At 56.9% G+C, this 12,813-nt stretch overlaps 1 protein-coding gene across 2 annotated transcripts; it reads right to left on the bottom strand.

Annotated features, from left to right (window-relative positions):
- Nucleotides 1-749: 749 nt before the first annotated feature.
- On the bottom strand, nt 750-12,127 carry RASD2 (RASD family member 2). Of its 2 annotated transcripts, XM_029205985.1 has the most exons (3): nt 12,023-12,127; nt 7,284-7,563; nt 750-3,215 (listed from the first exon to the last, which is right to left on the bottom strand). In XM_029205985.1, exons 2-3 carry the CDS (start codon nt 7,552-7,554, stop codon nt 2,686-2,688), a joined length of 801 nt encoding a protein of 266 aa, XP_029061818.1. In that variant the 5' UTR covers nt 7,555-7,563; nt 12,023-12,127; the 3' UTR covers nt 750-2,685. The 2 variants fall into 2 exon arrangements, with proteins under 2 accessions (XP_029061818.1, XP_029061817.1); XM_029205984.1 differs by lacking the exon at nt 12,023-12,127 and having other exon boundaries at nt 7,284-7,590.
- Nucleotides 12,128-12,813: the final 686 nt, after the last annotated feature.

Here is a 12,813-nt window from a genome sequence, read left to right as displayed (position 1 = left end):
CCCTCCGCCGAGGGAGAACCTCGGTCCAAGGTGCCATGTTCGGGGTTGCATGGGGACAAGACCTTCTCCCCCCACCTCCACCTGCCATTCCCCTCCCATGTCCGGTCTCATTTCACACAAGGACACACTGTGCTTGTCCAGTGTTTACCATCCAGAAAGTTGTAAGTTGTATCAACCATACATAGACATGGGCCGTGTCCTGATCTCAAGGGTTGACAGTCCAAGCGAGAAGGCTGCCCATTGCCGACATTCAGGGCGGGGTAACACTTCATGGTGAGGTGTTCAGCACCGTCCCTGGTCTCTACCCACCAGGTGCTAATAGCATGCCGCCCCCCTCCCCAGTTTTGACAATCAAAACTGTTTCTAGATATTGCCAAATGTTCTCTGGGTGGTTCTGGAAGCCACCCAGAACTTGGTCATATGGTGACCCCAAAGGGCTAATGGTCCACGGGGAGGCCTCTCCTGTCTGACCTGGCCACTCCTCCAGAGGGACATGAACAACTCAGCATACACCCCTCAGAGGGCCCAGGAGGGCCAGGGGTTTGATTCCCCCTTATTGTGGGGTTTTATTCCCCCCCCACCCCACCCTCCACGTACTTAACCTTGAAGGCTGACTCAGTGCTGACACACAGGGAAAGGGTACCAGGCAGGTGCAATTTGGGGAGGGAAAGGTCAGCTTTGGTTGGAGGAAGAGCCACACCTCTTCTTGGAAATACAGAAAATACACACGGTCAAGGACATGGCTTAGAAACAAACCCACTTTAATTGAGAGTGTACACAGAGATAGGGGGAAGCAGAGGTGTGACTGAGACCAGGCCACACACCTGTCCTGGCCAAGGTACCCGGTCTGCTTAGAGGGTTCAAGCTGGGGCCAGGTGTGGGCACAGAAGCAGGGTCAGAGCGGCTGCCTTGAGCAGCAGGGGCCAGGGTGGGGTGGGGGTGTGCAGAGCTGAGGCCAGGGCACGTTTACGTCTGTGTGTTCATGTGTATGTACATGTATATATGTGGGCACCATGTACACAGAATCTACAGGAGCCCTCAAAGGCAGATTTAGGGACAGGGTCAGGGAGACAACACCTCAAATCCCTGAAGGCCCCAGGGGATGAGGCAGCATCAGGAGAGGGGCACACCATGGTGCGTGCTGAATGCCAGACCTAACCCTGCTTCTGCCACTCGTAGGCTTGCTGTGTGACCTGGAGCAAGTTACTTACCCTCTCTGGGCCTCAGATTCACTAGATGATCACTAAGGTTCCTTGTGGCCCTGAACTTCAATAGGTTCAAGGAGGTTTAAAGTATAAAATGTATTTTTTAAGAGCCTTTGGTCCACGGGTTCAAATCCCACCACGCCTGGTACCCAGCACAACCCAATCACAGGCACCAGGAAAAGGCCCACTGGGAGCTCTTCCTACCTGCCTCTCCCGGGCTCAGCTCTGGCTCCCAGCTGCTCTTCCACGCCTGCCAACAGCTACGTGTACAGAGACAGTAGGGCAGCAGGGGTGGGCAGCGGCCAGGTGGGGGATGGGAAAGTGGCCAGAGCCGGGGAGGCTTGGCCTCGGGGGTGTAAAGTGCATTGCTCACCCTCTTTGTTTCCTAGCACAGGGTGGACCCAGCACCCAGCAGGCGCTCAATAAATGCTTGAGGAACCAGCACAGTAGAGGAAAGCCTGGTTCCAGGGGGAGCTGCGTCCGGAACTAGCCGGGAGGCGGAGCTGGGGCATGTCACTTTGCCCTGTGAGTCTCAGCCACCCCCTCTGGGAGATGGAGGCAAGAGGAGAAGCTGCCCCCGCAGGCCTGCCCCGCTTGTGTGAGTGTGAACGGTGATGCTCAGTAGCGGGCAGCGTCCAGCTGCAGACAGGCCACAGAAACCCCATCTGGAATGGGGGACGAAGGTGTCCCCAGTGGAGGCAGTGGATCTGAACTGGTGGGGGGCCTTGCCAACGAGGGGTCACTAGGCTTTTACAGTACAGCGATTTCCATTCCTACTGGGAACACGACGTAACAGCTGCAACAGCAAAGCACAACCAGCTGACGAGAGGAACCTGGGAAAAGAGGCTGAGGAAGGCGGTCCAAGAGATGGACATGGGCCAGGTGACGTAGCCACGCCTCCTTCGAACACACAGACGCCCCTGGCTCAATGTCGGGGGCAGCTGAGGGCCAAGTTGGGGGGCAGGGGATAGAACCAGCTGAGCCAGAGGGTAAGTGTTTCAGGATGGGGTGGGAGGAGATTCCCAGCTGCCTCCTAAACCAAGCTGGGTCTTCCACCAGGACAGCGGAGCCCTCTTCCAGCTGACTCTGGGTATCATTTTCATCTGGGATGTTCCAGGAGTCTCCATCTGATGCAGGGGTCCTGGCCCCTCTGGCCCCTCAAGCAAGCTCTGACTTGGGTCCTGGCATAAGTTCAGATGTCACCCAACCTTGCCTCTTGTCCTGCAGGGATTCCCCTCCCAACCCATGGAGAAGCTGAAACCAAGAGCGAGTGGTGGAAAGGAGGAATCAGAGGGAAGTGGTTGAAGGCAGGAGACTGCACAGAGGCTGGAGGCTGGGGTCCTCCAGTCTGGCGCCAAAGGTCTTAGAACGTGACTGCTGTTGGGGTCTCATGGGGGGAGATGCGGGAAGCGGGCGCCCGGGGCCACGCCCCCCACCACCGTAAGGCACCGCCCAAGCCCCACCCCAGCGTCCCTCCTGCTCACTGGATGGTGCATTTGTCCCGCTCGCGGGCCTGGCCCTCCCGGAGGACCTTGGCCTTGATGTATTTGAGGTCACTGTTGACGCTGGGGCGGCGGGCAAAGGGCGAGACCATGCCGTAGGCGTCCATGTCCTTGACTCGGCGCATGCAGAAGGGCCTGGGGTGGAAGGCGTCCCCGTACTGCACGGAGATCTTGCGGTGCAGGGCGGGGCTCATCTCGTGCGGCAGCTTGGCCATGCTGAAGAGCACGTAGAACATCTCGTCCACGTTGGTGTTCTTCTTGGCCGACACCTCGAAGTAAGCACAGTTCCCGTCGCCCGACACCAGCAGCTCGGCCTCGGTGGTGGGCACCTGGCGGCACAGCTCGCCGTGGTCGTTCTTGTTGCCGCAGATGACCATGGGCAGCTCTGCCACTTCCTTGGTCTTGTTCTTCAGGCAGGACTTGACCTCCAGGATCTGCTTCTGGAGGCGCTTGACCTCGTCGAAGGATTCCCGATTATCCAGACTGAACACCAGGATGAAAACGTCACCTGTGGGGAGAGGAACCCCAGGCGGTGAGTTCACAGGCGCCTCCTGATCGCACCACACCCCCTCGCCCCTCCCCGCTCCCTGACTTGACCTTCACAGTGACTCTGGCGGGGAACTGCTATTAATCCCCCCATTTTCCAGAGCAGAAGACTGAGGCCCAGAAGGTTAAATCCCTTGTCACAGAGCTAATACGTGGCACAGCCTGGTTCAAACACAATGAATCAGCCCTACATTTCCCGGCAGGGCTGGAGACAGGGTGAGTGATTTGTGAGGTTGTGTAGACTGTGTTAGAATAATAAGAAATACAGGGGATTCCCTGGTGGCGCAGTGGTTGAGAGTCCGCCTGCCGATGCAGGGGACACGGGTTCGTGCCCCGGTCCTGGAAGATCCCACATGCCGCGGAGTGGCTGGGCCCGTGAGCCATGGCCGCTGAGCCTGCGCGTCCAGAGCCTGTGCTCCGCAACGGGAAAGGCCACAGCAGTGAGAGGCCCACGTACCGCAAAAAAAAAAAAGAAAAGAAATACAGTTTCCACAAGCGCAGGGGTCTTGCTGTTCAGCGCACATCCCCAGGGCCTGGAATAGCCCCCGATGCATAGTTGGAACGCAGAGTGTTGGCATCAGGCAGGCCTAGGTTTACCTCTTGCCCCCTCCACTCACTGGCCACACGGCCTTCAGCAGGTCATATCACCTCTCTAAACCTCAGTTTCCCCATCTGTCCCATGCAGGATGCTTTTGAAGGTTTGATGAGATAATGAATGGAGAGTGACATGTGCTCAGTGATCTCGGGTCTCAAAAGGATAATGAGAACAGGCACCTGCGAGAGTCGCATGGGTTCCCCCTTGACTCCTCACGGAACATCTGTGAGGGAGATTTCATTACTTTCATGTGATAGGTGAGCCAACTGGGGCTCAGAAAGGGTGAGCAACCAGCCCAAGATCACACAGCTCAGGTGTGGCCAGGCCGAGATGTGGACCCGATTCTGTCCTCACCTGGCTGGTGCTGGCGCACACAGGTGTCCTCTGATTCTTGAATAAATCATGGATGAACAAGTGAACACTAGCCTCCCAGGCCCACGCTACCCCTGTTACAACTCGCTGCATCCCTCAGCGCAGGTCTTTGAAACAGGGATGATGGGGAGGTGGCAGGGGAGGCGGGGAGGCTGAGAGAGGGCTGGTGCCTCCACCCCAATTTCCACATCTCACTACAGTGATCACAGTCTCACACTCAAAGTACCTTTTGCACTTTGACTTAAACTCTTGTGAACCTGTGGGGAGATGTTAAGAGCCCTGTTTTATAAGAAACCGAGGCTCAAAGGTGCCTGGGACTGGCCCAAGTTCTCGAGAGGAGAATCAAGTGATACCAGCTTCTGGGAGCACTGCTGCCTCCTTCCTCTGGACCCCCGGGGCACGCCATTTGTCCCCCTCAGAAGAGCACACGCCACGTTCAGGACCACGTTCCAGCCAATGATGCTCTCTGGAGCAGAGGGAGATGTCGTCACGGCGTACAGTGGGTGTTCATAAAGCTGGTTGTGTGGACGGGGTGGGACGGGATGGAGGACGGGGTGGGCAGTTTAGAAAGACACTTGCAAGGCAGCGCTGGCTTGGCAACCGTTTCTGCTTAGGCTGCCAGACCCATCCCGTTAAGGCTAATCCCGGGCCCCTGAGGGCTCTGCAGCCTTGACATATCCAGGTGAAAGGCTGTGATGCCAAGCTTCAGAGACGCCTGGCTGGCAGCTGGAAGGAGAGCTGGCGGCAGAATTAATGGCTTTCAGGGGCTTCCCTGGTGGCGCAGTGGTTGAGAGTCTGCCTGCCAATACAGGGGACACGGGTTCGAGCCCTGGTCTGGGAGGATCCCACATGCCGCGGAGCAACTGGGCCCGTGAGCCACAACTACTGAGCCTGCGCGTCTGGAGCCTGTGCTCTGCAACAAGAGAGGCCGCGATAGTGAGAGGCCCGTGCACCGCAATGAGGAGTGGCCCCTGCTCGCTGCAACTGGAGAAAACCCTCGCACAGAAACGAAGACCCAACACAGTCAAAAATAAATAAATTAAAAAAAAAAAAGAATCCTTCATTTTAAAAAAAAAAGAATTAATGGCTTTCAGAATTTGCTGTGTACTAGCACTAGGTTGGAAAATGAGGCACAGACTGGTGAGTGAAAAAAGCAGGCAGCAAGCAGATGTGCTTGGAATATGTGCACGTAAAAATGAGACGAAAATACTCTCCGTTATGGGGACACAAATGTGAATGTCAAAGTGTTCATGGGGGGCCTGGAAGACTGATGGGGTGGCTACCTCGGGGGAGGGGGCAGGAGCCTGCGGTTGGGGGCATGGGGCAAGGGGGCTTTTTAGCCTTATCTGTATGTTTAGAGGAGGGTGTATTTGTGTAATTAAAAATTAACTTTGGAAATACGCATGTGGTCCCTCTCCACATCTACTCTCTCCCTCCGTTAGCCTTATTTCTGTTGGTGGGCACCCAGTCCCCTCCCCATGGCCAGGAGAGCAGACATCCTTGCAATCTCCATCGAGTCCTGGAAATGCCCCCCGCGCAATTTCCTGCAGTTCTCGCAGCCACCCTGGGAGGAAGCAGGTTATGTCCATTGTGCAGCTGGGAAGACTGAGATCCAGACTTATGGTCACACATCTAAGGCGTCAAGTGGTAGAGCCAGGACTGGAACCAGGTCAGCCCAGGCTCCTTCTGCCCACACACTCCCTCTCCAAAATGTGGGGTGGGACAGTCTGAGTGTGATCTGGGTCAGATGGTCAGTGAGTACAGCCGGAAGAGGAAGCTGTCTATCCAGGGCACTCAGGGAGGAGTCTTGACTGGGCCGTGGGGAGAGGGGTGGGCATGGCTAGGGTTTCTTGGTGTAGAAGTATCTCGATTTGCGGGGCTGTTTTAGTGATGGCTGGGGGGTTACTTGCTCATTCCTTCCCTTCATCACCGCCCAGCAGTGGCAGGTGCAGGGTTTAGGAAATGGGCCTGCACAGCCCATTGCAGGCATACTGCAAATGTAGGTTTAAGACCCATAATTCTTGAGCACTTACCTTCCAATCACCAAGCACTTTTCCTATATTAACTCATTTAAATTCTCACAAAGACCTTTGGCATGGGTGCTAATGTGATGCCAACTTACAGATGAGAAAACTGAGGCACAAAGAGATAAAGTCACTCGCTCAGAGGGACAAAACCAGGAAGCAGTGGAACCAGGATTCGGACCCAGGCAGACCAGTTTCTGGACCTGTCCTCTTAGCTACCACACAAAACTGCTTGAGTGATGAAAATCATGGCCCAGTCTCACATCTCTACCTGGCCCCTTAGTCCCCCACAATCTCCTCCCTCCCCACCACTCCCAGCCGGGCCAAGAGGCTACAGGATAGCCCAGTGGTAAAGCATGAGAGCCAGACTGTCATTTACCAGCTGTGCTATCTATCACCTGGAGTAACTCAACCTCTCTGGGCCTCAGTTTCTCCACTTGTAAAATGGAGGCAAATACCTGTCTCCTAGGTTAGTTGTGAGGATTAAATAAATACATGCCAAGCTCTAGAAACAGGCCCAGGCACACAGCTCTTGGTAAGTGTTAGCTATTGCCATGGCCGTTACTGTGATTATTACCGAGTTCCCAGCATCCGCAGGTCCCCACCAGCCCCTCTGGCTGATCACTGCCTGGGTCCAGCCCCTGCCTCTCTGAGAGGTGGAAAAGCCCTGCAGTGTTAATAGATCAGAGCCCGACAGACTGACCCCGGGCCCTGGAGCTCTGCTGGGTCACCCCCACAGAAGGAAGGCAGCAGCCCCTCTGTTCCCTGGGGAGGTAAAGCCCCAGTGCAGAGTCTATCACTGCCTGATCTGGAAGGCGGCGCCAGCAGCCATGAGCAATCGATCCAGAGTCAGACAGAATGGAACTGGGGACCTGGCTCCATCCTTTGCTCGGGAAGCAGCAACACCTCTCTGACCCCCACAGTGCTAAGGGAGCGCGTCGTGAGCTTCATCTCAGATAGGCAAGTGCCTTGCAAACTGTAAAGTACCTAGCACACACGCTCACATACTCAAGCACCTGTGCCCACCCCTGGCACCCACCTGTGAGGATGGAGAGCCTGCGCATGGCAGGGAAGGGGTGGTTGCCAGATGTGTCCAGGATGTCCAGCTGGTACATGTCGCCGCGAATGTTGTAGACCTTCCGGTGGAAGTCCTCGATGGTGGGCGTGTACTGGTCCTCGAAGCGGCCGTTGAGGAAACGAGAGACGATGGAGCTCTTGCCCACCCGCGAGGCGCCCAGCACCACCATGCGGTACGAGTTCTTGGCGGGCACACTGAGTGTGCAGTTCCCGCTGGACAAGGTCTTCATCATGGCTCGGGGCTGTGGCAGAGAGCCGGGAGCCGGCATCAGGAGGCCCGAGGCCCGGCCTCGTAGCCCTTCCTGGAAGCCTTGGCCTCCCCTGCCGGCCACCTGTCTGGTCTCAGTTTTCTGTCTGTACAATGGGAACACTGGACTGGGGTCTTTCTAAAGGCCTTGGAGTTCTGCCTGCTCATCCGTCTCGTTTCTTTCTTTCCTCCTTCATTCATCCACCCATTCACTCACCCTTGCGTTCATTCACCCCTTATTTATTTGTTTGTTTGTTTGTTTATTTATGCAGCACGGGACTGCTGGGGGCTTGACTCCTCGCTGTACCACTAACTTGCTACTGCTCTTGGGTAAGGAGGTTAACTTCCCCGGGAGTCACTTTTCTCATCAGAACTTTCTACAGGAGCCTCTTGGGCTTGTGGGAGAGGCCGAAATGGATCCAAGCCCCAAACCCCAATTAAAGATAAGTAACCTCCAGGGGCTCCATCAGGCCCACCCAAAGGCCATTCACAGTCCAGCCACCCTCATTTCCTATCTCAGCAGCTGCCAGCATCCCCCCCGGAACCCCTAGTGAGCTTGAGCTCTGCTGGTACCTGCCTCCAGCCCTCAGCCCCTCCCCAAGAGCACCCTCTTCCCTTCAGCAGAGTCTGGCTCAAATGCCACCTCCTCTCTGAAGGCTTCTCTGCCTCCTGCCAAACCCAGCAGGAAGCCACCCACCCATCTAGAGAAGATGAGCTACAAATGGGTGCAGGCCTGCTGAAATACAGATCTCCTCTGCCCTCAGCAGGCTGCCGTACAGGGTGGTGCAGGTGGGGCGCTGCACAAGGCCACCGGCTGGGTGGGAAAGTGGGAGGCCGTCTTAGTTGGAGTTCATCTGCTCAGAGAAGGCACCTTTTCTCAATCTGCACAAAGGGCTGTGGTGCTAACTATGACTGGTCCCCACCCCGTGATGCCCCAGGTCAGTAGCCTGGAGAGCCTCATTCATTTACCCCCTGGCACTCTCCAACATCATAAATGTCTACATCTGCCATGATGCTAAGAGACTTCAGGTGGAGACACCTCTTGTGTGTGAGTTTTCTGGCACACGACCTGTTCAGGGAGTTCTCCTTGCCTGACTGAGAACCGCCGTGCAGTAAAGCGGCTCTCAAAAAGACCTTTATAAAAGCTCTGATGGGTAGCATTTGTCAATTTCCATGAATACTCCCACCATGGCCGATGCCAAGCTACCAAGATGATCTCAATGAATGAATTGCAAAGGGCCGCACACGATAAGCCGGCTCAGCCCACCGCTGACCCAGGCCTGGAGCCATGACAGCAACCACCAGTAACCAAGCCCTGCAGTGTGCCAAGCACTGTGCTAAGTATAGAACGATAATAACAGCTGACGTTTATTTTGCAGTTAATATATGCAGAGCGCTGCAAGTGCTGAACGTGTACTAACCTGCTTCATCCCTCAGGAACCCCAGAAGGTAGATGGTTACCCCAATTTACAGAGGAGGAAACTGAAACACAGAGAAGTTTAGTACCTTGCGCATGGTTACACAGCCAGTAACCAGCCAAGGAGGGATTCGACCCCAGGCGGTCTACCCCCTGCCATGGAGCATCCTCACCACCTCACTGTGAAGTACGTATTCCCTTCCCTGTTTCACAAATAAGGACCTGATGCTTAAAAGTCTACATGACTGGCCCATTTAGTTGATTAGGAAGCCAGGATGGTGACTCCAAGCCTACGACCTCTACATCCCCCGTGCAATTCATGCCTGAAGCCGACTTCAAATTCATCCCACAGGATTTCAGTGCCATGTACACAGCAGGTGCTCAGTAAATGATCTGTGAATGAATGAAGCAAATGGCTCTACCTTTGGAGCTCATTCAAAGCCTCCTTCTGGGACCTTCGCCCTCCACCCGCACCCTGTATAGCTGGCCCGGGGGCTGCACTGAGGAGGGTCTCAGTGCCCTGAGCACATCCCTGGGTGGGCAGCAGGGGAGAGAGGGCTGCAAGCCAACAGCACTGAATTTTTTCAGTCTCCTCCTGGGCTGGGAGAGCCAGGCTGCGTGCACCTTCAACGGACGCGGGCTGCTGGGGAAAGAGGTCCCACACCACGACAGTCCCCTCCGCAAGTCCCTCTGCAGGGAGCTTGGATCTGCTGGTGGTCACCTCTGTCTATACAGAGAGGGAAGGAGGCCAGTAGCCCCCAGGGACAGTGTATCCCCTGCCCCAGCCTCTAGCCCAGAGCTCCTGGTATAGACGTGCTAACATCGGCGACTGAAAGGGCCTGAGGAAGTCAAAGAGAGGAGGCCTGGGGTCAGGAGAGGGCAAAGAAGGAGAAAAAAAAATAAAAAATCTGTGGCTTTCCTCTCTGAGAGAAGACTGCAAGTCTTCATATGGCCCCAGCCACGTGGGGCTGTGTGAAACACCCAGACACCTGGCTGTCAGGTGACAGCACCTCCCACCCCCGCATCTTTCTTCCCTTCTCCTCCCCCAGAGGAGGTACTATGGGCAGCACTGTAGGCACAGCTTCTCTCCTCCACCGCTGCCTGCTCCCTTCTCTCCATCCTCAGCCAGGCTGACCCTACAGTGAGGAGTTCAAAGGGCCCTTTGAGAATGTAGATTCCCCCCGGGGGCCCAGAGAGTGGTTAGTGGGGGCGACTAGCAGCACAGGTACCCAAATGCAAGTTCTGTGACTCATCCCAGGGAGGCAGAAGGGCCTGGAGCAGAGATGGTGGGGCCACGCTGGGAGAATGGTCAGCACAGCTGGGCAGGCCTCCATCATGCTGGGTGCTTTGCGTGCCTTATTTCAATGACTACACAACACTCCCATGGAGAGGGGACCACCATCAACCCACTGGACCAATGCGGACACTGGAGGTCGCAGAGGCTGAGTCACTTGCCCCAGTTCACACAGATGACTGGCCAGGCCAGGATTAGAATCAGGCTGTTGGCTCCAAAACTGGGGCTCTTACCTCTATAAAAACCCACCCCCCGGACAAAATCAATCTTTTTCAAAACAAAGTCTGACTCACTGAAGCCTCAGCTGGGGTCAGGCGGGGGGAATGACCCCAGAAGCCTATTCTAATTCCCTCTCTCTCTTGCTGCAGAGAGCTGGGGAGTCCTGCCCAGGACTCCCCCAAACCTTGTCCAGCCAGCTCCCAGCAAATGCATCTGTGCGTTCACCCCATTCTTCTTCCTCAAGCCCTTCTCCCAGGGCCTGCCTGGAAGATGGAGGGGTCACAGGGGCAGGAACAGCAGTATAAGAGTCTGGCCGCACCCTCCTCCTTGTGGTATCCTGAGCCCTCCCTGCCTCCCTCCCACACACCCCAAGCCTCCTCCATTAGCACACATCCCAGCCTCTCTGGACACACATGCATTCACTGGCCTCCATGCCCACACTGAGGGGAGTCCTGGGGGCTTTGCAAAGCCAATCTCACCATCCTTGACACAGCTCAGGGTGATAGAAAGCAGGCAGACCAGCTCTGCCTCTCACCAGCCCAGCCACCCTGGGCGAATGACTGGGCCTAGCGGGGCTGGTCATCTCTCAAATGGTAGAAACAAACCCACAGTGGCCCTCAGAGCTCAGTGAGAAGCCAAGAGGCCCACACAGCTCCTAGCACCCAGCAAGCAGGTTCCTTTCTTTGTGGCACTTTCCTCTTGGCAGTCAAGGGGCTGCCTGGAGCAGTCAGGTGGGGAGGGACTGGAGGCAGATGCCTTGGGGGACCCCATCTTGTCTCTCTGATGCCAGGGGAAGCCCTGAATACGGGCTTCTGCGCTGGCTGCCCCTTCCCAGCCCGGCCTCCCACCTCCCATGAGGTCCTGGACAACACCCTTCATCATCCTCCCAGGGCCAGGGGCAAGGGGAGGAGAGAGCACCCCGCAGAGATACCTGGGAGCCTTCTGGCCAGCTGATCACAGGAAACCCTTCTTGGGAAGCGGATCACCCAGGAAACTCACTCCTTGCACCAACTCCCCCCAAAGCTCATGGAACTCTGAACAGGGAAGGCGTTCCTTAATCTTCCCTCCTCAGAGGAGGTCCTCACCAAGGCCACCACCAACTGGCCCCATCCCAGCCCCACCCTCAGCCAGGTTTGCAGGCTGCAGCTGGCTTAGGAAGGGGAGGGGCTGTGTTTGGGGTAGGGAAGTGCCTCTTCCTCTCTGAGCCTCTGTTTCCTTATATTCAAACCGGCTGTTACTCCAGATCTCTTAAATGGAAGGCTTCTAGCACCAAATCTGGCACATAGGAGAAACGCAGGAAGTCTTTCTTTCCTGGAATAAGCACCCAGCCTGACACATAGTAGGTGCTCAACTAATTTCATTTTCTCTAGATAAGTGAAGTTGCCGTACGATCATAATAGGCGCTCAATCAGTTTAACTTTCCCTAGTCCTGTAAAGCTTCACCTAGCCTTCCGCTGACAAGCTTCAAACCTTTCTTCCCGGCTTCCCCGCTTCCCCAGTTCTGTTGGGGTGTCTCCCTCCTACCTGGGAATGGCGGGCCGGGCCTCTGGCGCGGCTCGGAGGGATGCCTGCAAGCGCCTGGAGGTGCGGGGAACCGCCTTGCTCTCCGGCCGCCGAGCCTTCCAGAGTCTTTGGCGGCTCCCGGGTCACTCCGCCGGGCTCCTCCTCTGCGCGGCTCGGGGCGCCGGGCTGGGCGCGGCCGGGCGAGGGGACACGGGGATCCGGTGCCCCATGAGTGGGTTCCGAGGGTTCGGCGGGGCCCGGGCGCTGGGCGGGCTCCGGCTCTCTGCCGCCGGCCCTGCCCTGCCCGGCCCCGGGGGACTCCTGCTGAGCCAGGTGCCCGGAGGCGTGGGGACGTCCGACCCCGGGGTCCCTGCCTGGGGCTCCGGGTTTGGCGGAGAGGGCAAAAGGAGCAACTCCGGGTCCTTAGAGGCTCCTGGAGGGTCCTTTGGAGGTGACTGTAGGTGCGTGCGTGTGTGCGTGTCCCGGGTGGGAGAACCTATCCGACCGCCTATGCCACCTGCTCCGCCCGCCCCAAAGGGGATCGCTCGGGTAGGGGGGTGCCTGTCCGGCTCGGCCGCGGCCTCCCCCTCTGCCCGCAGCTGTGCAGCTCCCCCGGCGCCGAGGGACGGCTCCTTTCTCCCTGCAAGGCGACGCCAGCAGCTGAAGGAGGAGCTGGGCGCTCGGCTCCGCGCGCGTGTGGGAGGGGGCCTTAAACGCCGCCCTAAGGTTTCGCAGCTCCAAGTTAGCCTTACACAGGCTCCTCCTACCACTACACCCCCTCTGGCCCCCAGAGGAGGTGAACTTTCTGCGGG

The sequence above is a fragment of the Monodon monoceros genome, unplaced genomic scaffold, assembly GCF_005190385.1.
Source record: "Monodon monoceros isolate NGI ecotype Baffin Bay Population unplaced genomic scaffold, NGI_Narwhal_1 Super_Scaffold_6, whole genome shotgun sequence".
NCBI classification, from domain to species: Eukaryota; Metazoa; Chordata; class Mammalia; order Artiodactyla; family Monodontidae; genus Monodon; species Monodon monoceros.
Note: the sequence above shows the minus strand (reverse complement) of the source record. Positions and strands in the feature narration are given on the sequence as shown.

Excerpts from the sequence above, each read along its gene's own strand:
- RASD2 (XM_029205984.1), bottom strand. The coding sequence starts at position 7,590 with ATGCCGGCTCCCGGCTCTCTGCCACAGCCCCGAGCCATGATGAAGACC. Across the intron at positions 3,216-7,283 it reads CAGGCTCTCCATCCTCACAG|GTGACGTTTTCATCCTGGTG; the intron begins GTGGGTGCCAGG and ends CTCTCCCCACAG.